This window comes from Gouania willdenowi, chromosome 12, assembly GCF_900634775.1.
Source record: "Gouania willdenowi chromosome 12, fGouWil2.1, whole genome shotgun sequence".
NCBI classification, from domain to species: domain Eukaryota; kingdom Metazoa; phylum Chordata; class Actinopteri; order Blenniiformes; family Gobiesocidae; genus Gouania; species Gouania willdenowi.
Genome location: NC_041055.1, coordinates 12,197,383 through 12,225,378, shown reverse-complemented (window position 1 = coordinate 12,225,378; position 27,996 = coordinate 12,197,383). Strand labels below are relative to the sequence as shown.

Sequence of the window (27,996 nt, the reverse complement as noted above, 5' to 3'; positions counted from 1 at the left end):
AGCAAAAAAGCTGTTTCCACAAACTGCTGAGTGCCATTTTAATGAAAACACTGTTAAAAGCACATCTTCCACAATTTTGTGAAATCATTTTCAGCAAAATTTTGACTTCAGAGGGCTTGCACGTTACAAATTTGGTAGCACAAATCTTGTGGCATATACAGATGCTCAGCAAACACAAATAACGACTGGGCATTTTTCACATTTGTGCTGTTGAAGCATTGAAATCTATTTCAGTGTTCATAGACATTTGATGTGATGCATAGTTGAAGTTACCATTAATCGTTTTCAGTTTATGGAGAACATGGATAGAGCCTCACTCTCTGAGGTGGTTGTCATTTGAACCCTAAACAGAAGTCTCCACAGGAGTCTTTAGCTAAAATGCTTGTATTGCTAACAGGTGCCACAGTTTTTTCTTTCTTTTTGCAGCAACTACACAACACAGTAGGAAAACACAAGTACTCTCAGCAGTAACTCTGTGTGTCGTTGTATTTTTATGTTTTTGTTAGTCATTTGATATGTGGATGTGTCCACAAATAACTTAAATTTTTATAAAGATGTCCTGAATCTCACTTTCCCAGTCACCAAAACTTACAGCCTTTTCCACAATAATATCCACTTAATTCAATATAGAATGTCTGACCAGGTGAGGTTGTTGCTGCTTCACATTGTTTATGCTGCTGTGTTTGTGTAGATACTACAAAGACAGTAAGCACAGGAAGTTGGAGGAGTTCCGAAGTACCCGAGACCATCGTGTAGACATGAAGGATCATTCACATTCAGACCATCGCGCCTCTTACCGGTACCACTCAGACTGGCAGACAGAGCAGCGGAGCTCAGCCAGTGGACCCCGCTCACCCCATGACTGTTCACCTATGGGGCACCGTTCTCCTCTTGAGTATTCGTCGGACCACAAGAGCACACCAGAGCAGGTCTGGAGCAGTCGCAAGACATAACAGAAACTGCTCAGGTCTGTCAGTAACAGCCATAGACTGGGCGACACAGGAAATGCCTTACATGGACAGTAGGCTCCAAGCGGATGCTGTTTAAAGCACTGTGCAGCGTTGTTCTACATGGCTGTCATACCCTGGCCTTAGTAGAGGCTCATCTCTGAACTTGGGAGGTGACCACGCAGCCGAAACAAGCAAATCAAAGCTTATTTTTGTATTGAAGAGTTCAAAGCTGCATCAGCTCAACAGCATGCAGCACAAGGTATTTTATTTTTATACATTTTTAACTCTGGAAACAGACACTTGACCCTGAGTGCTGCCGCATAATCCCAACAACCCATGACACTGGATGTGTTCTGTTTGTTTCTGTCATACTCAATGTGATAATGAACCTTATTTAAGTGTTAAGTCACGTTGAGTTAGAAACTCAACGTGATGAAGAGGCATCAAGTCAAACACAGTGTGGGCTCAGGATCATTACCTGCAGTACCTCAACCATAGCATTTGTCTTTCTCTGCAGCTTTTCTTTTCCTCACCAGGTGTGAATTATTTGAGAAAATATAATAGCTGTGCCCTGGATCCTTTTAAGGGTAGCTTTTGTTTTTGTTTTTTTAAATAATGTTGTACATTTCTTTGTATAAATAGTAAATCAGTGGTTGTTCTCAGGCTTTTTGGATTAATTATGACTGTACTTTTCCCATCAACTCAGGCTTTTTTCATTCTCCGAGTGAGAGTCTGTATTATAGATCATTCATGGTAAATGCGTTCAGAATGTAACTTTTGGTAAAGGGAACCCTCTTCATTGATCCTCTGATTTTTACTAGTGCTCAATTCTCTCGTTTGTAGGGGATGAAAAGCCAGGATGTTTGCGGGAACTAACTTTGGTTATTCCAAGAGATAAAGGCTTTTATTCTGTAGGAGAATCTGTTTGATCTGAGCTGGAGATTTTTTTTTCTTTAGCTTTTTTTTTCTTTTCTTTTTTCTAAGTGGGCAATAATGTCAATGTTTCTATGCAGCCAAGTATATTTGTAGTGAACCAACTAAATGAAGTCACTGTTCTGGTTCATGCTGTTGTACATACATTTCCTCTATATTTCCAAATGAATTTACACTGAAAGTGCATGAATTTTTATGAACTCTTTTATATAGTTGTTTATGAAGCCATTAAAATCAATCACTGTACTCACTCGCAAACACTTTTTTTCAGCAGTGTCATATTTGTGTGTATTCCAGCAAAGGTCTGTGTGGCTGTGCTCCCACACAGCTGGCTGAACCCATCACATTACCTGCACTTCACTGCATGTGGACTCTCTTAATACCATAAAAGTTTAATATTTTTGGATTGCTTTGAATTAAACCCTTAATGCAGTTAGAAAGTTGGTTATAGCTAAGTATATGCCATAAATGCAGTTTTAGTTATTGTATTTTTTTAGGTTATTTTTTTTTATTGTATTTTAGTATTAAGTGATTTTTTTTCATTGATTTATTAATGACATATCTATAGGTATGTATTTATTTTTAATTATGGCAGAGTTGGCCCTGCATAGTATAGTTCATTGGCGTTTGCGTTATCTATCCTAAAAACACTACCATTGTCAATAAATAGTTTTACAATTAAAGGCTGTGATCAGAGGTAATGCTAGACATAAAGCTTAGCTGAGGCACAAACATGAATCATTGTGTAAATTAAACTGAGCCATATTTTCTGGGGCTTATATCGCATGATAGCAGCCATTTTTAAAGTTGAGCTAAAATTTCTTACAAAATCCTTAGATTTTCCTCAAACTATTAATATTTCCCTTAATTAAATAGAAATTGGTCACAGAAACAAGGAAAGCGAAGATCCTGTTGGAAGTGATGTCTATCACGTATTGCTTGGATATTGTCAGTTTCTTACATATTTTATATTTTGTGTTTACAAAGAAGTGTAAACTAGAGCACAATAATGTTGAAATTACTTGTTTTCTTGCATAAAATCTGTGGGTCACTTGAGATTAATCTGCTCCATATTTGGCCCTTGAACTAAAATTAGTTTGACACCCCTACCCTACTATATTCCTTCCACACACAGCCCTATTTTTAAAAAAGGGTAAAACTTAGACTGATCACCACTCCACTCAGTGAGAGAGACTAATTTAAAAAAAACAAAAAACTTTTTTCCCCCCGTTTTTTACAGCCCCAAAAGTGACTCTGCAAATGTAATCATCTTCAAAAAAATACTTGTATCTGCGCATGAACTTATTTTGTTTTTCTTTAGCAGGGACAAGAAAACAAAAGGAAGAAAAATGTCCCTTTGTGTACAAGGAAGCTCCAACAGAGAAAAACAATCTGAGATTTTCAAAATAATAGATCCATGTACACTTAAAACTGTAACTAGTTTTTGAAACATTCAACAAGAACTGTCTGCAGTACAACGATGCTTTAGAAGGTACAGCCAAGGTTTGTGTGATGTGGAATTCTATTGTGTCAACAAATAATTGCAACATAAAGCCCGATTAACTAAGATACACAAAAAGAATGCTAAAGTGCACTAAAAATGGATGGCATTTTCCTCGTTGCCGGTGATTTACTAAGATTATCTGCACAGATTATAAAAGGTGTGAAAGTGGTGGAGACTCTGCATGTTATTGTATTGAAAATGGAGACTATGGGGGAGCAGATTGACCACAAGTACTTTTATTGGAAGAGGTTAAACATTCTGAAATTACAGCAAACAAATCTGAACATAACCAAGTCAGGGAAAATGTATCGAACATTTAATTCTCAAGAAAATGAAGAATGTGCTTTTTGAAAAAGAAAAACAGAATGATGGCGCTAGATGCTGTGGGGAAACAAAAGATGAAGTCAAGAAAAGATGGAGGGATAAGAATAGAAAAAAAGGAACTTAAAGGTCATAAAAAATGTTTCCATTATTGTTGCTTGATTCATGCAAAAATGTCAGCTCGATTTGGCCTATTTTCTCCATTGCCTTTTGGTTTACCTACATGTCTCGTAAAAATGAATTGCATCCATCTGTACGTAAACCAGTTTAAGACTTGCCTATCAAATGCATTTACATACCTTTCAGTCACTGATGCTCGTGTCCCAAGCACACACGTCTTTCCAACTGCAGCTGGAGATGTAGTCACTGTCCAAAGGTAAGAACTGCTGCCAGAAAATGTTGTAATGCTAATATTGTTGAAAAAGAACATATCTATATCTGAAATCTGGGCTGTGGAGACTGGTCTAGTCGAATGTTTGAAAAAAACTTGCACAGACAGGAATATATTTTTGAAGAATGACATAATTTGGTTTTAATTTTAGAACGGCATGAATTGTCTGTTTCTGCGTTCTTTTTGCAGAAGGCCACTTTTCACTTTAGATAGGAAAAATTGTTCTTACGTTGTTTATTTTAATCTTTTATATTCCTATTGCATTAAAAAGATCATACTCAGAGAATGTAAGTATGCCCAGCCTTAAAGTAAAATATGGTTATTTTGCCAACTGCGATTTATTTAGGTCATACCAAATATTTATTATTAGCTTTGACCTAATCAGTTTTTCACAATGACTTTTTTCCTGTACTTGTGTTTTTCAGTGTAGAACATTTCATGAGTACAACTTTATCTCATTTCCCAATTAAAATCTAAGTCAACAGGTGTAGACAGGCACAACGTAATCACATAAACAGAATTATGCCTAATATTTCTGGGTTGTAAATATATTTGGTTACTCTAGTTTCATTGAATATTGTTTTAGTAAAAGTGCAGACCTCCACCCAACACTCATCCTATCAGTAGGAAAAGGTTCTTGGCCATGTTATCAAAAGTGTTGATAGACTTTTTGCTCATAGATTATGTTTTTCTGCCTTACAAACTTACAACTTATCTAGCATTGTATGCAAAGCGTTTTGCTGCACCAGTAACAGAATCAACATAACAGTGTAGCAGATGTAAATGAGTTTTTATTTAGCTCTTACAGCAGAACAAAGCCATTACAGTCATTCAAGAGGTCTCCAGAAGGCAAAGTAATGTCGGGACACTGGGGTGATAAAAGGTGTTCACTGATGTGTCTTTGAAAGAAGGCCACACTCTGGAAAAATCTATTCAAAACTAACATTCCAAGGCAACATTTCATGTGTAGCACAGTTACGTTCCAAGCTGATTTCAAGAAGTGCGTGGCTCTTAGGTGCTCTTCTTCTCCTCAAACATTATGTTTGCAGTGGCTTTTTTGGCTGGAAACAAATCACAAAGACAAAGCCATTAGTTTCATCACCATAAAGTCTATGATAAAGCGCTATTTAAAATCCAATGCATTCAAATTGCAGGTCTTTCTTTTTTGCTGCAGGTCTTTCTTGATAAACTGTTGGCTCTATTCTCCCAATGCGCATAAGTAAAAAAAAAAAAAAATGCTGCGCAGCGGCATTGTTTTTGGCTGCACACTATTCTCCCCCAACACTTAAGTCAGTCGCTGCGCACCTTCATCCCAGTTACGCACTCTGGGTGGAGCGGCCCTGAAATGTGGGTGTTCCCATTCAAATGTGGCCTTAAGCGCGTTCTCCCGTCTGCTTAAGTCCTTTTCCTCTTACACGCTTCTAACCCTGGAATAAGTGCAGCGCCCCAATAAGGTGAAACATTACATTGCACTAGAAATATGGACGTAGTTGCGATTGAAGCCACACGGACTCATAATATTGCAAAACAGACTCCCGGAAAGAATCGATCCAAAGTGACACTGTGGGGTGGGGGGAGTCATACAAGCACGCCAAAGGATTGATCATTAGAATTACTAATATGTTCACATTTACCAGTTCTAGACACTGACCCTTGTCCTAGAAGGGGGTGCGTCATGGAGCTTATCAGCTGTGTGTGTGTGTGTGTGTGTGTGTGTGTGTGTGTGTGTGTGTGTGTGTGTGTCACTGTCTCAAACATGAAGTAACAACTTCGTTGCCTAGAAATTCGGGGGCTAAATTAAATGCAACTCCTTAAACCTTAATCTAATGAGAATAGAAAACTTTATGAAAGCTTTTTGTGATCTGACCTGCATCTTAATGAATATGTTAATTGATCATAATAAATTATTAGATAAAAAAATATTTTTATTTTTTGGATTTTTTCCTTTTCCAAATCACTCACTAAAGAAACCAATAGCGTTTAGTCACTGCTGTCTGTGTTGAGAGCTTTCTTCTTCCTTGATTTAAATCTATCTGGATCTTAAAGTGTGCATTGTACATTTTTAAACTGTTTATTGTAGAAAAGACAAAAAAAGGACTCTTTGCTGTGTTTCTCTTCCAGGATTAAGGCAATTGAAAGCGCTACCAAAGAAGACGATACTCAATGGCTGACCTACTGGGTGGTGTATGGTGTCTTCAGTGTGGCTGCGCGCGCCTCGGCTACTGCAGCTCAATGAAACTGACAGACGTCAGACTGATGTCCAACTATCTTAACACTGTGTATAACGTAAAGCCACAGTGTTACCTACTAAAAGATTAAATAACAAGTGAAACATTAATGACAGATTATGTTGATGATAACGACTAATGCGTGCTGATCATTTCTGAATGCAGGAATGTAAGAAGTTGATAAAATCAGGCTTTTCACACAAACAAACATTAATCTGGTGTTAATATGAGGGGAAAAGAGAACTTTTAACTGTGGCTCGGATAGAAAAATGTGTCCAATCCTCACACTGCAGTAATAATATATCAATTTTATTTAGTGCTTTTTTGGACACTCAGTCATTTCACAGAATTAAGGCATTATTCTTTCACTCCACACTTAGTGGTGGTAAGCTACTATTGTAGCCACAGCTGCCCTGGGGCAGACTGATGGAAGCGAGGCTGCCATAGTGTGCCATCGGCCCCTCCGACCATCACCAACACTCACTAACACTAGGCAAAGTTGGTGAAGGAAACAATGACAGATACCACTGGAGCGACTGTCCCCCACTGTGGCACCTAGAATTCTCAGTGGTCTTCCATCCAACTACTAACCAGGCCCAGACCTGCTTAGCTTCTGAGATCAGGCAATGACAGGCTGGTATGGCCACACATTTACATACTGTACGTTGGGAAAACTCAGCCTCCAAAAAATGACATCATGGCCCAGTTCACCTCCTTTGCTTCAGGCCGCCTTCATTCATTGATTACGCGCTTTTGGTCGATTTACGCGTGGTGGGCGTGTCAGGAGCCTAGACCAGGAGAGAAGCGTGTAACTCTAGGCGCGTAAAGAAGCGCTTAAGTCTAGATGGGAGAATAGGGCCCTGTGTGCTAACTGTAAGTAGATTAGTCAACAACCAGAGATGAATTAACTAAAACATATTTTTTGTATTATAGATGGGGCACAGCGCAGAACATATAAACGTGGTGGATTAGATCCATCACGTCTCGCTTAAAAGTTTCTGCATTAAACGGGGTTGAATGCTTCTGTGATTTGCGTTTCCTAAAGCAGTGTAGGACAGGTGTGTGCAAGGCCGTGTCAATAGGCAAACGCAAAGTGCACGTCCATCCATGGATGTAGGATGTTTTTCTTAATATAAATAGCTGGTAATATAACGCATTTAATAAAATATAAATTCAACTTTACCTAGATATTTACAATTCCTGCAATGTAATGTAACGCACATTGACAATTACGTTTGAGTCTGGGTTTTCATTTAGGTCTCACAGTCTAAACCCAGTGGTGTTCGTACATCGTCCTGGAGGGCCACAGTGCTGCAAATCTTCCTGACTGCAAGAGGGTGTTCATTACCAAGTATTCTACACAATGAATCATCGTATGTAGGTGTAAACTCTGCAGACCAAGTGTTTAAACTGATACCAGGAACAGGACATATCACAGGTAGAAGGATGAGGGCAATCTCAAAATATTTTAAAAGGAACTTTTTATTCATGTACATGTGGAAGTATTCCTGAAATTGGTCAATTTAAAAGAAAAGTTAAACATTGAAATTTGATATATTTTGATTGGTTGCTTAATCAAGCATATATGTTGTGAGTGATGCTGTGTTTTTGTGTTAATGAGAGCCTTTGCAAAAAGGCAATTCTTGAGCACGGAATCCACCATTATGTACAGTATGTAATGGGACGTTATTAAATAGTAAATGGTAAATGGACTTGATTCATATAGCGCTTTATAGCATATCTGTCAAGTTTTGGATTTTAAAATAAGGGAAATTTTCTGGGGCCTGATCTGAGCCGTCTCATCACCCAACCAAGCTCCAGTTTCCTTTATATTTTAAGACAAATTCCCACTTATCAACCACTTACTGAATACAAGTATGTGATTAGAATCTGGTAGGCCTACTTTTATTAACATTGAAATGCTGTGAACATTCCTACTAGGGCTGGGCAATATGGACCAAAACTCATATCTCAATATATTTTCTCAAAATTGTGATATACAATAAATCTGGGATAAAATTGCTGATGCGCACAGACACATTTATTAACAAACAGATAAACACAATATGTGCCACTTTTGGCTTTTTCACCAGCATTGGGAAGGTCTGGGTTAGGGCGCATTCAGCGATCATCTAACTGAGCTTTACAACGAGTATTTTAATACAAAATATATATATATATATATATATATATATATATGCATTATTGTAGTTTTCTACATTCCTACATTATAAAACAGCGAAACTGAAAACATAAATGGATAAATGAAGCACATTTGTTTATTTAATATACTTACAGTTCATATACAAGTCAACACGTTGCATATTTACTGTTAATTTCAAGTAGTTTGTCTTTAAGTTAAACAAGAGGGGTAAAATACGGGAGTTTCCCAGCCAAAACGGGATACTTGACAGGTATGTTTTATAGCCACTGAGGCGCAACACAATATCAACTCATTCACCCATTCACACATCAATGAGACTGGGACGATTAACTATAAAATGGCCTGCAACATGCACACTTTCCCTGCAAAGGGAAAGTGGCGTTAAGATTTTAATAATTTGCATTCATCATTCACAGTTTCACTGTACCGCAATTTGTAATTGGTCTTCCGTGGCTTAACCATTGAGAGAAACAAACCAGGTGCTAAGCTAAAAACAGCCGACTTGCTTTTAACTGACCAGTAACGCAACTTTAAAGCGCTTGCTCTGTAACTAGCTCATAGCAACTGTCCAAAGTGTGCACACAGTATATGTGTGCATGTGTGTGTTACATTGTATCCTGTTGGGTGCCAGCTGTCACCGTGAGCTTTGGTGGAACATTATCCCTGACTCCTCCCTTTGTATTTATAATAACTTCTCCACAAACGCAATCTCTGACTCACCCTCATCTTTGAATTTGTCTGCAGCTTCTGATGCCTTATCCTTCAGGTTCTTTACCACATCATCGATCCTGGCCTCGTTGCTGAGGAAAAATGGTCGAATGATGCGGGTATAAATCTGGACAGATCCATTGGAGCCAGTGGGAGCCATACACCACAACAAGAAGGCACACTGAAATGAGAAAAAACATAGGAGAGCACAGGTATTCAGTTCCATCCCAATACTGTAGTAATGAGCAAACAAACACAAGCTACTGTTGGACCTGCAGCACTTATAACTGACATTAGGTGAGTCACAGATGTCAAAAAGCTCAGACAACTATCAGTCAGCATGTTGACTCAATAGGCAAAAATTGAAAGTTAAAGACATTGTAATTTTTCTTCTTCAACACTCGAGTTCAAGATATCTTTAATTTTCTTTGAGTTATCTTTATTGTTCCATTAAGGTATTGGAAATTAAGTTTTGACTATGCAAAATGACATACAGTCCCCTCCAAAAGTATTGGAACGGCAAGGTCAATTCCTTTGTTTTTGTTCAGATCAAAACATGAATATGAGAAAAGTTTAGAACTCCAGCTTTTATCTCATGGTATTTTAATCTTGATAGGGATGCACGAATATTTGGTGGCCGAATAAATTCGGCTGAATAGTGCAAAAGAAGCATTATTCAGCCTTTGGTTTTGTGAGTTTAAAACAAGGCCAAATAGTAGCATGTGATGCAATCAAACAACGTACAGTGATTTGAGTCAGAAAAGTGTGTGCGCGTTGCTGCAGAACCAGCAGCTCCTCCTTTCCACACAAACATAGCCAGACTCTCTCCTTTCCGCTTACCGATCTCCATCGTCCGTCACCGCATAACGTTGGAAGCTGTCCATTTCCATAACCGAGTCCGTTGTTAGCACTGTGAGCCACAAATCTGTAAACATCCCCATCGTTTCCTCCTTACACTACACCGGGTCTCAATGCATAGGCTGGTGTAGCATTAGCATGGAGTGCTAACAGCTGATGCGTGTAAACAATAGGTCTGTGGTTCCAAGCCAGTGACTCCCAACACGATCGGCAGCAGAAAGAATAGTGCAGTTTGGGCATCCAGTAGTGCAGTTTGCATTTACATATATGGCAATATATATAATATATATTCTCTATTAAACCACAGTGTTGTTTTAGCTGTTAGATAGTTTGAGAGGGAGGAGCTCACATTCTAGGAGGCGTGTTAGGTGACATCACCTGCCAACGTGGGCAAAATCCAACTCGCCTGTTTAAAGCTGACTTTTAACAAAATGTGGAATAACAAGGGAGGAAACAGAACTTTTTCAACTCTGTCCCTCTGAATGAGGCTAAAGGAATGAATATCACTGGAACAAAACCATTAGAAAGTGATTTTTTTTAATGCACTTTAGATTTTTTTTTAAATGTATGTTTTGTTTTATTTGAAGGGCTAATATAAATGAAAAACTTTGTTGTGGTTTTTTTTTTTAAGCAAATATTCAATAAACATTTACTTTCTTTAAAAAAACACGTCTAAAAATGTATTCTAGGCTAATATTAAAAAAATTGTGACAAACTTCACCGCATTCAATATTCGGCCCAGTGCTTATATTTTATTCAGCTTTGGCCACAAATTTTCATTTCGGTGCCTCCCTACATCTAGATGTGTTGAACAACTCAGGACAGAGCACCTTTGTTTGAACCCATCCACTTTTCAAGTGTCTATGGGAGAAAAGCAAACCATTTTGAAGCTGAAAGAAGAGGGAAAATCGATCAGCGCTATTGTATAACCAATACAACAATTTGGAATGTCCTGAAAAAGGAAGAAACTACTGGTGTACTGAGCAACCAACATCAGGCAAGGGTATCAGCAGCAGTTGATGACAAAAACATTGTGAGAGCTGTGAAGAAACACCCAAAAACAACAGTCAGTAACATCACTGCCAACCTCCACAGGGCAGGGGTGAAGGTACCACAATCCATTGTTCGAAGGAGACTTTGAGAGAAGAAATATAGAGGCCACACCACAAGATGCAAACCACTCATCAGCAAAAAGAATCAGAATGTCAGGTTGGATTTTGCAAAGAAGTACAGAGATGAGCCACAAAAGTTTTGGAACTAAGGGTGTACTCATACTGCCAGCTTGGGCTGGTCCAAGCTCACAGCATGAACCACCCCCTCCCCGTCCCTCCTCTGGTACGGTATCAATCAATCAATCAATCAATCAATCAATCAATCAATCTTTATTTGTATAGCGCCAAATCATAACCAATGGTATCTCAAGGCACTTTACAGTAGAGCAGTCTTAAGGACGGACTCTTCATTTTATGGATACACACATATGCATATATACGTATTTACACATACATATGTATCCCACACCCAACATGAATTCATCATGGCGGCAAGGAAAACCTTCTGTTAAGCAGTGTGCAGAGGAGAGGGTGGAGACAGAGCCGCTGAGACGGTAGAACAGACGTGATCACCAGCTCAACTCGGTTCCCACAGACAAACTCGTCATCACGTTAATTTATGAATTTATGACACACGTATGGCGTTACGTCACCATTAAGCAACTCTGGGTTTGTTGTTGACAGTACATGCTCATTGCTGTTAATTTAATATCTTCTGTTGCATAGTGTAACTATACGTCAAGATTTACCAAGACACATGCTCTTTTCACGGCTGGATTATACAAACGGACTGAGTTTACCAGGGCCCCTGAACGCAACACGGTAATTTAAATGACCGTAACTCTGCTCATATTTTCTCTATCGGAGAAATTCCACCAGTTTATGAAAGATGATAAATTGCTCTTTACAGCCAATGTCGGTAAATTGCGGTAATTTTACTCACACGTAACGGAAACATTAAAGATGCTGCTTTGTTTTGACTAAATGGACACGAGGAACAGAGAGAGAACCAAGTGAGTGAGAAAGAAAGAGAGAGAGATTAAAACAGACCAAATAGCAGTGGATTTATTGAAAATGAAAGACTCTCTCTGATGATAAAAACCACCATGGATGGAGGTTCAAAGTGATTTGAAAGCAAAGGAGGAAACTGAGCCTATAAAGGTAAAATAAGTTAAATTTCTGGATCAATAAATGTTATTATGCTTTTGTGGAGCTAGTCTTTGTGTACATTAATGTAAGTGTAAATAGATGCTTTTAATGTGTGAGACAGTTTAGGACAGTATTTGTGTGTGTGTGTGTGTGTGTGTGTGTGTGTGTGTGTGTGTGTGAGTCCATCTGAGCATTTTTATCTCCATCACTTTCAGTTTTCCTTTTGATGAACATGACATTATCTAACTCTTCTTTTATTTCTTCTTCTTTAAGTCCATGCAGAGTGGACACGCCCCTCCCTGGACATTAAAACCATGAGCTGATCTTATTTTCCATCATCTGGTCTAGACCCATCACTTCCACAGACAACAGAAAGAATAAAGTTCAGAGTCAACATGGGATGCACTTACTGTATTTATTGAAATGTATATTAAATGATTATTTAATGTTCTGTGATTTTATTTTCTAGGAGATGTTTTTCATTGTTTCAATAATTTAGAGACTTAAGGAAGGTTTACATGATATGTTTCAAGGACAGATTGTTATAATGCACAATAAAGGTGATTTACTTGAGTCACCACTAAATTCAGATTGTTTTTAAGTCTTTGTATAAAGAGACTTTAACAGGACAACAATGGTGTGCAGGGCTGCAGTAATGTTGGCTTCATACAATAATAATAATAACAACAGCCACTGCACACGCCACCAGAGAAGCTTGATTGTATTATATTCTAAAGTTTAGAATTATCTGGCTCATATTCCTTTCTTTCTGTTCACAGCATAATCTTATATTTAGTTCTAAAAAATGTGTTTACAGCTAATTTTACTGATTATTGTTACACATCATCCTGCATGTGCATTATATACAGTATAAATGTGTAGATTTAAACAACTGTTAGAGAAACAATTTTATTAAATACAAAGCAAACGACATGTAAACAGAAAAACAAAGGTAGAAATAGTGTAATTAAATTGTGAAATTAGTGAGTTGTTGAAAAGTGCTGAGGTGCAGTGGAGGGTTTTTTTCTGCAGAGGCGTGATGATGAGGGGTTCAAGTAAAACCCAGAATTCCAAGGTATTTCCGAGGGTACAAACATGCATATAAATGCATATTACTGGTTAATTAACCCATATAAACAAAAAAATATGAAAATGGGACATTTTACTGCTGCAAATGTATAACATAATACTGGTATTTTGAGAACAGGACACGTTTTTTGGTTTGTATGGGTTAATATACCAGCAATATGTATTCATATTCTCGGAAATACCCGGACCTGATGATGAGCTGCTACACTCCGTTATTGTCCCGCTGTCGGTTGAGTAAAGAGAAGTCCTGACGGTCATGTTGTCCTCTGCCTCCATGAGTTCTCTGTGGTGTCGTTCATATATTCTCAGACCATCTCTGACCTCTTCATCGGCTAACGAGCACTTCTGACACCGCTATCATTACGGAATGCAGATGTGTATGTGCCGTAAAGTGTCGCGCGGTACCAACATCATCACATTTTGCGGTCGAGTTGTGTGTGCGCATGCACGGCCCATCGTGCCAGTCTGGCACGCTGTTTGGACCACCTCTTCCAGCAGGACCATTGAACCGTTACCCCCCTGCAGTGCAGTTCACACCTACGCAGGCCAGACAATGGTCCCCCATGGTTTCACACATGCACAAAGCTGGTTAGGAACGGCCCTGGTTGCCAGTGTGAGTCCACCCTAAGTTTGGATTGATGAAACCAAAATTAACCTCTACCAAAGTGATGGAAATGCAGAAGTATAGAGAAAGAAAGGATCTGACTTATGATCCAAAACACACAAGCTCATCTGTGAAGCATGGTGGAGGTAATGGCTTGGGCTTGAATGGCTGCTTCTGAAACGGGCTCACTGGTCTTTATGATGATGTAACTCATGATGTAGCAACAGAATGAATTATGAGGTCTACAAAACCATTTTGTTTGGCAATTTACAGAAAAATGACTCCAAATTAATCGGGAGAAGCTTCATTATGCAACAAGACTCAAAACACACTGCCAACACAACAAAGGACTTCATCAGGGGGAAAAATGGGAAGGTCTTAGACTGGCCAAGTTAATCACTGGACCTTAACCCAATAGATTATGCATTTCAAATGAAGAATGCAATGGTCTGGTGAAGTCAATGGGTCGCAGGCTTGATGCAGTTATTGAAAGTAAGGGTTATGCCACCAAATATTAAATGTTATTCACTTTCGGTTAATTTAATAATGTCTGTTCCAATACCTTTGCTCACTTGAAATGTGGGTGGGTGGGAGTTGTTTCACATATCGAGATGTACAGTAAACACCATTAAATAAAAGCTGGAATTCTTTTGTCTCATATTCATGTTTTGATCTGAAACCCAAATGTCTTCAGTATACAACAAAAACCAAGGAATTGACCATGCCGTTCCAATACTTTCGGAGGGGGCTGTAGATATCTTTAACTTTCACTGTTCTTAGTCAATTACAGATATCTGTAATGACAAACTCATACACATGAATGGGAAAAGCCACCTCATTTCGCCTAGGCACAATGACATTTGATATATCCAATTGTTACTTTACCTAATCGAAATTATGTAGGAGATGCTGTAAATTTAATGTGGAAAATACATATTGAGGAATTAAAAATTAATACGGATTGCTTAACATATCCTGACTTTGGAATTGGCTGTTATTTATCAGAGGTTCCCAGACAAACCAGCTTGGGATAATTTCACTTCCCTTTATCTGTTCTCTCCTTTCTGTCTACTAATCAAACAGATCTATGAACAGGTCTGGTTGTGATGGAGCCATCTTATTTTAAATATATATATATATATATATATAACATCTTATTTGATATATAAATATGTTATAGCTGTCAAAGTTAACATGTTTTTATCACGTTAATATGGACGCCCTGAAGTGCAAAGCACAGTTGCAAAACAGAGAACACAACTGCAAGAGAGGAAACAAATGTGAAAGAGGAAATGCAAAATGGAAACCACGACATTAACTAAAAAAGGAAAAGATTTAGACCTTTGGGTGGCATGACTCTGCACTTTGAAAAATAACTTAACCTTGGTCATCTGCACAATACGTTTGCTGGAACAGGGTTGCTTATACGTTTCATTCATATTGCTATGCAAATATATACGTGTCTATGTGTGTGTTTACATCACTCATGTAAAACCAAACGTAAGCAACAGGCTATTGTAGGATTACCTTTCCAATATAGTAGAATGGGAACCAGGAAAGGAAAATATCAGCAAAGAACTCAGCCACACTGAAGACACCATACACCACCCAGTAGGTCAGCCATTGAGTATCGTCTTCTTTGGTAGCGCTTTCAATTGCCTTAATCCTGGAAGAGAAACACAGCAAAGAGTCCTTTTTTTTGTCTTTTCTACAATAAACAGTTTAAAAATGTACAATGCACACTTTAAGATCCAGATCAATTTAAATCAAGGAAGAAGAAAGCTCTCAACAGACAGCAGTGGCTAAACGCTATTGGTTTCTTGAGTGATATGAAAAGATATTTGGAAAAGGAAAAAATCCAAAAAAAATAAAAATGTTTTTTAATCTATTCATTTATTATTATTATCAATTATCATATTCATTAAGATGGAGGTCAGATCACAAAAACCTTTCATAAAGTTTTCTATTCTCATTAGATTAAGGTTTAAGGAGTTGCATTTAATTCAGCCCCCCAATTTCCACACACACGCGCACACACGCATACTCACACACACACACACTCACGCACACACGCATACTCACACGCACACACGCATACTCACACACACACACGCATACTCACACACACACGCACGCACGCACACACACACACACACACAAAGAGGAAAGTCTGCTAAAGAATTAGCACTGGGAAATTTAACAGAAGCTGTCTCTGCTACAGAATCAGAGTTCCCTGTAAGACACTCCACACATGCTAAATCATCTGATCCTGAGTCATCCCTGAAAAAAAATCAACCACTATACAAGGAAATGATTGAACACAAGCTGATTTATTGTGCCACTTGGTACTCATACTGTCTCTGAGCCTTTTGCTCACTGCACGTGAAATGTAACATAACCCTCCAGTGTGTAGGGGCGGTAGTGTAGCTGCTTTGGCACACCCACTGTTTTTACTCAAATTAATGCAAGCATACACGAAATGCTCTGAGACATTAGCGTTACTGACATTTCCTTCTGCCAACTGTAAAGTTAACGGCACACAGTATTACAACGGCAATAATAACATGTAATGGACCCAAAACCATTTCATGTGGAGTTTGCATGTTCTCCCTGTGCTCTCATGGGTTTTATGCATGTACTCTAAAGTCTGACCCTCACAGTCTAATAACATGCATGTTAGACGTATTGGTGTCTCTAAACTGCCTAGCGAAGGTGGCCCTTCCCCCAATGCACCATCAGGCTAGCCAAGAAATAAAATCCGTTGAGTGAATGTTATGTCACCCTGAGGTCTCCTCTCAGCTAAACATGCCCAGCACACCTCCTGAGGAACACCTCCAGGTGCAAACACAAAAGGTTTAACAGGTGAAACCAACTCTTCCTTTCTAAGAAAAATAAACAAACGCTATGAACTACTTTCAAACTGCTACATCTAGTATTTACTAAAATGTTCAAGGCGAACATGACGTGACACTGCACTCACTATTTCAGAAAGTATAGCTGGGTTTTATGCCAGTTGAGCTGCATTTTGGGCTGCATTGAAATACTGTGTGCTTCATTGATTCCTTTTAAGACACTTGATTGTCATCAGATCAAGGTGATCCTATGCACTGCCACACAGGCAGCATTTGGTCACTTCACTATTTTATGAACAAACAAACTTGGTGGATTGCTTTCTGAAACATTCAAATGAAAGTCAGAAACTTTCATTTCTAAGAAGTATTACAATTCTTCTTAGCTATAAATTGTTTACCAATGTGAAGTTTGATTATTTTCTTACAACTGTGGCAGTATTTCAAACATGAGAGGGATGAACACTAAGTACTAATGGATACATTTGCAAATCTTCTCTGCCAATGCTGCACAGCTTTTCTTCACTCCTACCTAGCACTGGAAAGAAATAGAAACAACAAAACTAAATGTCCGTTTTTTAAAGAATTAGAATATGAAGGTTTTTTTTATTAAATTAGTAAAAATAAATGTACAAATATCTGAAAACCAAATGATAACAACAGTTACTATTTTTATGTGTGAGGGGTGTCTGATTATCTAAAACTGTCTCTAAAATGTCCAATACAAGAACTCCGATACAGACTGCTTTTACTTTTGCTGACCACTGTTTGAGTAATATAATTTTTCTACGATATAATACTCACAATATAATAACAATATTCCTGCTATTATTCACAATCTGGAAGTGTTGCACACACACTGTAGATACAGTGGTAGCAAAGCAAATGATAGCAGACTAAATCTTTGGAGCCGTGACACACATGACGGCTGTAATTGCTTACAGGGGTGCAGTTCTCCCATGTTAATGCCACATACTGAGGGCTTTTGGCTTCCTTGTGGGTGGGGGTGTCCCGATTCGATATTGGTATGATCAGAAATCGATCCGATATCAGCAAAAAAATAATAAACATTATATATATTATGCATCTAAAATCTCTCATACAAGCAGTTCATTCCAGACTTTTATCCAGCAGCTGACAGAACTGAATACTGACAGTAAAAAAAAATAACTGAAGTGAACTGAATTTGTTATTGTTATTTTGCACTTGTGTACTTTTTATTTAATTGGTTTTGAGGTTATCTTCTAATGTTTTTAATTACTTCTATTGAACTGTGGACTATCATGTTTAAGTTTAACTCGTGGTTATTTTGCATTTTAATTTATTTTAATTTTTATTATTACTATGGAATTTATTTATGTTATTTTTCAATCTATTGTATTCAATTGTAAAATATTCCTAAATTTAAATAAAAACATTCTGTAACCCAATGATTAATGATAAATAGTTTCTCATACCTACTCTTGCCAACTATTGTTCTTATCATTTGATCAAGCCTTTTCTAAAATTACACAACAAAATAAGCAATAAAAGTAAAATCCGATCGGAATGATATTGGTATCAGCCAATACTCAAGGTTACAATATCTGTATTGTGTTGGAAGTGAAGAAGTTAGATTGGAACACTCCTACTTGTGGGTAAATGATAAGCCGAGTCAACAAAAGTCACTCCACCCACCTCTTCATCCAATACTAGGAGAACTGTGTGTATCAAAGACAATCTGACATGAATTTAGTAAATCTCCACACTATCACTTGCATTTTAATGAAAATGCTAATTGTTACTGTTTTGCTAAAGTTTACCGGCTTTTTATTGTCCTATTTAAATAAAGCTCTGAAATAAAAAATGCTTGTTCATAGTGAACAGCTTCTAGAAAAAAACAGCACAGTGCCAGAAATTTTCTGAGGTGAGGATGCCAAAGCCACATCTGCTCTGAAACCATGACAACAGGAACCCACAGGAAGATAGGCACTGTGGTACACAAAACAAGTTATGCAGACTCCAGCAGTCTGCTTACATTACCTCTGGGTTGGTGTTATTCTGAGGCAGTTTTCTTTGTAGGTTTAGCAGGATCTACACTTTTCAACACCTACGTCATTCATAGCTGATCAGATCAGATGTGTGTGCACTGGCAATTAGGGCATTTATTTGTAAAACCAGTCACTTTTAGGGACCCTTCAGTGTATTTACATCCCCTAATAGAAAAGCATTCTGGATCATTCTTAGTTTCAATGTCATACCTCCAGAGGGAACACATGCCAGTTCTGATTTACTTTGACTGAGGTGACTTCCCTGTCTGCTGCACAAACCATTCTATTATGTAGCCAACAAAATCAATATAAACATCTTTTTTTTTCCACTTTGTCTGCACATACTGCTGAAGGTCAACACTACATGAAGAACAATCTTTTAACGACAGCAATGCATGTTTTGTTATTGCAATTAAATAAATTAATTTTATTGCATAATTGTGACCATCACCAGCCCTCCCTAAGGAAGGGTAAGAAGTACTTTATTAAAGGAAGAACATAAAAAGAGAGGGCAGTGTTACACCTAGGTGAGGGGGAATGGAACATGGAAGAGGGAGTCAGGGTAGGAAAATGGAAGGAGTGGGGAACAGTTGAATGTTTCAAGGTGAGAGTGAAATGTGATGTTATAGTTGTGCATATTGGGCTTATTCTCCCATGCGCGCAAGTCAGAAAAGCTGTACAGCGGCGCTGTTTTTGGCTGCGCGCTATTCTCCCCCAGTACTTAAGTCAGTCGCTGAGCGCCTTTGTCCCAGTAAACACACTGGGTGGAACAGAAATGTGGGCCTTCCCATTATAATCTGGCTTTACGGCCTTCACCCCTCTGCTTAACGCTGATATCCAGAGTTTCTGAGAGGACGTCTCGCCCTCAACAGCTCCACTTCCTCCCCCTGCCTCTGCAATCTACAAGAAAGCACACCTCTACTTATCTGCACGTGCATCACGGAACATAAGGTTGCATTAATATAGGTCTATGGGTCAGGTAAGAGCCAAAATCATATTTACCCGTTAGCTGTTGTGACGCGTGGCCTTGTTTCCGTGCACAGTTCTGCATTCACTTTGATTGACAGTCTCATAAACATCAAGTCGAAGCCTATTGGCTGGGCGCACTCTGCGATCGTTTCCATTTGTATAAGGGTCTATAGGACGAAGGAGGGACTTATAAACATTAATGTATATGAATGACCACCGGTAGTAGACCATAGTAAAAGACTAGTTAGGTATTTTTTTGCATTTCAAAAGAATCATACATAAACATAGATTTCTCAGAAACTCCAGATATCAGCTTTAAGTTCTTTTTCTCTTATGCAATCCTGAACCTGGAATAAGTACAGCACCCTGAGAAGGCGAAACATTATATTGCACTAGAATTTGGACTTAGTTACAATTTGAGCCACACGGACTCATAATATTGCAAAAGAGACTCCCAGCATCATGGAAGTGACCAGCTGTGCGCCTAAGCTGCTGCAGCCCTCTATCAATGCTGATCTAATGTCCAACTATTTTCATACTGTGTCCAACGTAAAGCCACAGTTTGATCCAAGTTGCCATATGCAGAGGTTGGTGAAATGTGCATGAGAGGATGGATACCAGAAACTTCAGCTTCAGTTCAAGCTTGCTTACATCAGCTCCATATGGCATTAAATCATTTATATATAAAGCTGCATATTATGGAGGAAGCTTAAATATGATGATGGTGGCCATGAACCGCGGGAAATAGTGAGTGGTTAAATGGACTTCAAAAGGTAATGTTATTTTTTCCAGTAAATTAATATAGGCCGTCAGTCCCTGTCACGTTGCTCATATCTACCCATGGAAAACAGGCACCATGGCAAAGAAAACCATCCTATTGATCTGACTTACTGCAGCAACAGAAAAATTAGGCTAGGTTCACACTGCAAACCTTAATGCTCAATTAATGCTGTTTCTTTATTTGGCACATTTTAAAATACAACAAAACATAATAAAAACAATTGACAGACATTAACAGAAATCATCCCGGTATGTGATAAATTGAGGAGGACTACCTGAATAGAAACATAGCTGTCCGTTTATTATCCGATGAATTAATATTAGGCTTTACACAATCAGGATTTTTGGGCCGATCACCTATCAGTGACTTTAAAAAAAACAATCACCGATCCGATCATATGAATTCACTTTTTTTTTTTAGGTACCAAATTCCTTCGAACTACCTGATACAGAGTCACAGAAAATCAAACAGTAGAATTTAAAAAATTTTATGCAGGACCTGAACATAACATTTGTTTTCATCTGTAGCAGCTGTAAACCTGTAATAACTTCGACCAACAGAAAAAAACCGAGCCTTTTTTTTTTTTAACCATTTAACCATTCACTTTAATGTCACCCAACTCTCCCTCAAGGATCAATGGTTTACTGAATCTGAGCAGAGAGGTATTTCATAAAGGCGGGTTAACAAACTCTGAGTCTATCCATAAACTCTGGGTCAACATACCCCGCGATGGGAAACTCTGGGTATCGGATTCCATTAAAGCTGGTATGAAGTGGGTTAATCAACCCCGAGTATGTAAACCTTGGGTTACTTATGTGCACGCGTGCGACAAAAAGCCATCATCAATGGATCAGAGATTTAATCGAGCTGCCATGGCAACCAAACGGAAACTAGTGATTTATTCACCGTAATGGGTGAAATAAGCCGGTGTTTGATGAATATGAGCCTGTTCTAAAGGTGCGTTCAGTCTTCAGTGACTATAGTGGCTTAAATTACCCGTAATTAGTCACACTTTTTGGTCACTTCATCACTTTATTGCTTCAGTGACGTGACGAGCGGTGAATAATATGAATAAAATGTGTCTGAGGAGACGTGGCAGCTGCATAGGATGGCTGCATAGAGAGCCCTCCTGTTGCACTGGATATAAAGACAGTAAATGCCGCTTGATATCGCATCATTTATATTGATTTTTTATGTAATATTGTCGCCAGAGTCATCTCAACGTCCTAAAAAATGTCATAAAAAAACACTGAAGCGGGACGCGAACCCGCAACTCGTCACTTACAAGCACAGCGTCACACTTCACTGCGCCATCATAACTTCAAAGACGCATGATCTACAGATTTAACTGTTTAACAATGTAAAACAACAATTGAGCCTTAAAAGTGGATTTATTTAAATGATCATCTCCTCCTTTATATTATCCACAGGTTTGTATTCAGTGAACTTTACTACAGACGTCAGTAGATGTTTTAATGCAGATCAACCTCTCAGTGTCTTTCACTTAATGATCTGTATCCACAATGTTATAAAGAAAACTACCGTTTGCACAAAAAAACAAAAAAATTCAAACCGTAAAGCAACACATTAGTAATGATGTGAACATGTCTGTGGTGTGTGATTTTACTAATGTGTTTCAGAGAAAAGTATTAAGGTTTATTAAAGTGTTAAGAAACGGTGTTCAGGTGGGTGGAGCCAGGTAGAAACCCAGGGTTTCTTTGATAAAACCTGCCAGCGACCAGGTTTAGTTCACGGACAATGTTGCCCGGGTAACATACTCAGAGAACATACCTCGTTTTTTGGAATGGGATACTCAGAGTTTCCCTCATTTGAGCCTGAACATACTCAGAGTTTGAACATAACCCGCTTTATGGAATACCCCTCAGGTTTATTGATTGAAGTTTTGATCAACTTAATTTAAATGAACCTAATTTAAATCATCTTGATGACATCATTCCAGACCAAAATGATTAAACAAAAATAAAACAAATTTGGTATCAGAAGTTCTCATTAACCTACGATGTTTCAGACTCTACAATCCTAGCATCGATGGTCTCGTGCACAACAGAACAACTTTATCCAGAGATCTTCTGTAGCTCTGATGAGATGTTCTTTAAACACTCTGAACAGGTGTAGATGATTAAAGCTGACTCATGTTTTCACGGAGCGCCGCTGAGCTACACGAGAAACGAATAGAGTTCACAGACACGTTAAAGTTAAGCGGGCACTGGTGGGCTCTGATTTAAAAGTCAGAGATGATTTGTGTAGCTTTTTAGCAGTTTCGACGGTGTTTAAACTGTGTTTCAAGCGGCCAGGACGAGAGGGCGGTGCACCATAATAAGCGGTCCCCGAAACATTTCTCCATAAAAAAAAAACATCCTCATGGTGACGGCATTTCAACCCAATTCTATCCATTTCCGCTTTCAAAGGTAGATTCCGTTTTCATTACTCGATTCTGTGATTCCGTTAACGTGAATTTTATAGTTGTTGTTGTTGTTAGTGCACTCAACTGAGGGGTGACTGAGACTTGCTGCAACCCATAGAAACTTGTGTCCTGTAACCACCTCTGATTGGCCAGCCGCCCAGGAAGGCTGTTCTCTGCAATTCTGATTGGTGAAAATATCCCTCAAATGATGACAGAAGAAAAAAAACTCAGCGTATGAGGTTGCATTATCGCAGTAGTGAAAACCTTAATATCGATGCGATTAAGGGAAATCATTCAGCCTTACTTTGTGTGTGTGTCGCCCTTTAACTGCGAATGAATGTGCTGGTCGTTTGACCAGTGTGCGAGACCGGAGCAGATAGATGAGAAACTGTACGCCGTTTTTGACTGATTGGCAAAAAAAACGTTGCAGCTGTTGAACTAAACCGGAGTCCCATAATCAATGACTGCTGTGAAGCAAGGGAGTTAATCCTGAAGCTGAGGATAGCTTCAATTACAAGAGAGTTGGAGATGAAGCCTACCCTCTCCTGCCCTGGCTTTATTAAACACTGCCAAGAACACATCAAACACGGTCTAAAATTGACCAAAAAACGTGCGCAAATCATCACTGATTCTTAAACACAGAGCCATCAGTGCCCGTTTAACTTTGCTGTGCCTGTAAAATTCTGTCCGTTTCTTGTTAAGCGTAGCGGTGCTCCGTGAAAACATGAGTCAACTTTAATCAGCTTCACCTGCTGAAACTCCATCGGCATCTGCCATCGGCGGAGTCAGACATGTTGTCCGCGAGTCGCGCTATCAACAGCTGATGGGATTAGGCTCACCGATGACGTAGATGGCAGCGCGGATTGATGGAAACGGAAGAGAAAATAGTGCCGATTAAAACTGGAGGTATGATTTTTTTTTGTGGGCGGTTTTGTGATGTAAATGAATCAAGCTTTCAAACGCATATCTCTTTTTCTATCAAAAACGCACAGTCATGTGGCCCCGGAAACTAACCGGGAATACTTTCTTGACCAACTTCAAACGGCCAGAACTCGGACCAGGGAGGTGACCACTGAGTGAAACAATGTGTATGCACTATAGTGATGGTGAGGATTGCATACAACGTCATGTCTAAAATAGGCGAACTATCCCTTTAATGTTTTATTAGTTCTTTATTTCAACATGCATTTTACTGTAGCTCTGATGAGTTGTTAGAACGTAACATTCTAATACTGTTGCTCCAACAGACTTTTATTTTGTAAAAGGGAAGTTCTCACTGAAACGGTTGCACTTGAGGTAGCTTGCTGACTGTGAATGTGTAACTACGAGTCACGGACAAAAAACTGGAATAAAAAGAACTAAAAGACAACATGGACTGAGTTATTCTTAGTTAGCCAGAAACAACAGTTCAAACACTGAGCAGGTGAAGATGATTAAAGCTGATCACATTCTCACGAAAAAAAACGTGGCAGTGGGATTGAGGAGACCCTCGAAGTACTCCTTCCAGTTGGCAGTTGGGGACAGTGCCTCTGGATTTTGCAGACCGGGGTGGTGGTCCCTCTCTCTAAGAAGGGGGATCGGAGGGTGTGCTCAAGGTGCAGCCAGGAACCGGAGGGAGTACGATTTGGGAACCTCAGGATTTCATCTCTGCTGTTTGCAGATGATGTTGTTCTGTTGGCTTCCTCAAATCAGGACCTTCAGCGTGCACTGGGGCAGTTTGCAGCCGAGTCTGAAGCGGGCGAGATGAGGATCAGCACCTCCAAATCTGAGGCCATGGTTCTCCACCGGAAAAAGGTGGCTTCCCCTCTCTGGGTCGGTGGAGAGTCCTTGCCTCAAGTGGAGGAGTTCAAGTATCTTGGGGTCTTGTTCACGAGTGAGGGTCGGATGGAGCATGAGATCGATAGACGGATCGGTGCGGCGTCAGCAGTGATGCGGTCGCTCTATCGGACTATTGTGGTGAAGAGGGAGCTGAGTCGGGGGGCAAAGCTCTCGATTTACCAATCGATCTATGTTCCTAACCTCACCTATGGTCATGAGATTTGGGTAATGACCGAAAGGACAAGATCGCGGATACAAACAGCCGAAATTAGTTTTCTTCGCAGGGTGGCTGGGCGCAACCTTCGAGATAGGGTGAGAAGCTCAGTCACTCGGGAGGAGCTCGGAGTGGAGTCGCTGCTCCTTCACGTCAAAAGGAGCCAGCTGAGGTGGCTCGGGCATCTGTTTCGGATGCCTCCTGGTCGCCTCCCTTGGGAGGTGTTTCAGGCATGTCCTATTGGGAAGAAGCCTCGTGGAAGGCCCAGGACACACTGAAGGGACTATGTCTCTGAGCTTGCCAGGTGTCGCCTCGGAGTCCCCCCAGAACGGCTGGAGGAGGTGTGCATGGATCGGGAGGTCTGGGCATCTCTGCTGAGACTGCTGCCTCCGCAACCCGGCCCCGGATAAAAGCGGAAGAAAATGGATGGATGGACATTCTCACAGAGCGCTGCTGTGCTACACGAAACACAGACGGAGCTTCACAGGCACAGCAAAGTTAACGGACACTAGAGGTTCTGTATTTTAGAAGTCAGTGATGATTTGTGTTGTTTTAGAGGGTGTTTGTGGTTATTTAAGATGAGTTTAATGCAGCCAGGACAGGAGGAGGGAGGGCGATGCACCTAATAAGCGATCCCCAGAAACATTTCCCCATAAAAAACATTCTTTGTCCCAGGGTAACGGCGTTTCATGCCGATTTTGTCCATTTCCGCATTTAAACGTTTTTATTGGTCGATTCCGTGATTCCGTCCGCGATTCTGTTAATGCGGATTTTATAGGGCCCTATATATCGCCTCGTATTGCTGATCTGACATGTTTGTGAAACAATGCAACGCAGCACTGGGGAGAAAACAAGTGATTATTCCATTAAATGCACTATTCCTGTAGTTAGAAGAGCAGAGGAGGAAGAGAAAGTGACTTAGCAGCTTAACACTCTGGAGAGAGTTTGAAACCCTGCTGCTGCTGTGAGACCCTAAGCACTGAGATGGACTCACTTACTGGATACGTCTCCGCTGCGCCACGTCACCGATCCGGTTTTACCCCGCTGTTCCCCGTCCGGTAATCCCCACCGGTTGCGTTTTGAGTGCGCCACGGTGTACTCCGATTGGAGGACGACAGAGCAGTTCTCACGATATTTATATAATAACGCAAAAACGCAGTTAAAGGTATGTGTTATAAACACAACAATAAACAGACAAATAGGTCAATGTTCTTCACGAAGGAGTACAAGAATGTTGGACTCTGGATTTGTCATAGCCACATTTTTCAGCAACAGCCAACAGAGAAGAGATAAAACTGCACCAGTAAAACATGAACTAAATCAAAGTTGCTGCAGTTTACAGTGCAGTTACAGTATGAGAGGAAACAATACAGTGAATGTGATTTTGTTTTTACACATTATGACATTTTGGTGATGTAGTTGCTTGAAATATAATCTGAAGTGTTTTATTTTGAAAAGTACCCAGATATTTTATTGCAGAGTACGTGCTTAATTTCCTGTTTAGCTTCATTTGCTCTGTGCTGATTGATGAGTCGTGCTCCGGTGTCCGCCAAAAATAGAAGCCCTGCGGATGGCACCGGACTACCGCAGCGGGGAAGGAGCAGACACTCATCGCAGCGGACCCGGTTCAAATTAACACATAGACTAAAGTGGCACAGACTAAACGCAGTGGAGCTGCATCCAGTGGGAATTGGGGGTTACAGTGTTTTACTGAAATGTGAAGTTTTTTGGCTAAAAACAATAACAGTGTGAGGATAACAAAAATAAAATTGCTTTGGTGATCACTGATCAGAGCGAGACCTGGAGTGTCTATAGACACGCCCACTCATGAATATGCATAAGTAGGCCCCAGAACGCCGGATTTCTGAACTGCTCAGAAAGTGACTTTTCAGCAGGCTAAAACTCTGGAAAACAGGCGAGTTTGGGAAAATAAAACGCAAATATTACGTTTTTGGGGTTCTTAGAACAAATGAAGATGGATGAAAAATTGCAATATATGTCCCCTTTAAGGGCTGTTAAGGTAGGATAATTATAGAGTTGATTATTGACTGTAAAATAATTGTTACAAGTGTAATACGTGTTTTGTTTAATGAACAATGTACGAATTGAGAAATTTGAAGTTTTTTGATTTAATAAATGTTAAGTATACCAAGTTTGTGAAACGGGTAACATGACTTATTGGACCTGAGAAAGTAATGATTATCTTTGTGTGTGTGTGTGTGGTTGTGTGTGTGTGTGTGTGTGTGTGTGTGTGTGTGTGTGTGTGTGTGTGTGTGTGTGTGTGTGTGTGTGTGGCGGGGCCACGCCCCAAAGAAGGACACTTACGATATGTAGGCTGGGTACAAAAAGCCGATGAGGTTACAGAGGAGAGAAGCTCCGTAACCGATGACCAGGTACACTGCGATTACAGTGACGACAGCTGAAAAACACACGCACACGTCAGCCACTGTCTTTGAACACAAGTAGATGCTTTGCTTCCATATCTGTCAGCAGTACTCACCGAGCGCGATTATCGTCCTGCTTACTCCGGTTTTTGCTTCAATTTTCGCCAAAACATCCGTCATGAGGTTCTTTTCATGGAGGAAGTTCTCAAACCTCTCTTTGAGTCCGAGCGCCATTGCTGCAGTTCCTTCTCCGCAGACACAAATAAAGGCTGGGGAGTGTAACTGTACCACACTGCTCTCTGTGCTGTGGGCTCGTTGCCGAGAGGCGTCAACCAACAGCATGTGATACAGCTTCCTCTAATGAGCACTTCAAAATAAAATCCTAGATCTTCTTCTTCTTCTGTTTAAAAAAAAAAACCAAAACCCTGGATTCCAACAGCACAGCTATTTTTCGCCTAAAGAGTGTTGCTATCGAGACTTCTTCTTCTTCTTCTTCTTTTTTTTTTTTTTAATTATTGTTCTTTTATTTAATTTGTTTAAAAAAAACGTTTGCTTTATCTTAAAATGTATATGTA

General features: G+C 39.6%; 2 protein-coding genes across 3 annotated transcripts in view; one reads left to right on the top strand and one right to left on the bottom strand.

Moving 5' to 3' along the window:
- The window catches only part of chd1 (chromodomain helicase DNA binding protein 1), a 33,460-nt gene extending 31,319 nt beyond the window's left edge, over positions 1-2,141 (top strand). For both annotated transcript variants that reach the window (XM_028463678.1, XM_028463679.1), the window contains exon 36: positions 692-2,141. In XM_028463678.1, coding sequence (XP_028319479.1) covers positions 692-953 — 262 coding nt within the window. In that variant the 3' untranslated portion in view covers positions 954-2,141. The remainder of the gene's footprint in view (positions 1-691) is intronic.
- Positions 2,142-4,870: 2,729 nt separating this feature from the next.
- Positions 4,871-27,760, bottom strand: reep5 (receptor accessory protein 5). The gene is made up of 5 exons (XM_028463722.1): positions 27,538-27,760; positions 27,363-27,456; positions 15,479-15,617; positions 9,212-9,380; positions 4,871-5,160 (listed from the first exon to the last, which is right to left on the bottom strand). The coding sequence occupies exons 1-5, from the start codon at positions 27,653-27,655 to the stop codon at positions 5,111-5,113; spliced, it is 570 nt and encodes a 189-aa protein (XP_028319523.1). The 5' UTR covers positions 27,656-27,760; the 3' UTR covers positions 4,871-5,110.
- Between the last annotated feature and the right edge of the window lie 236 nt (positions 27,761-27,996).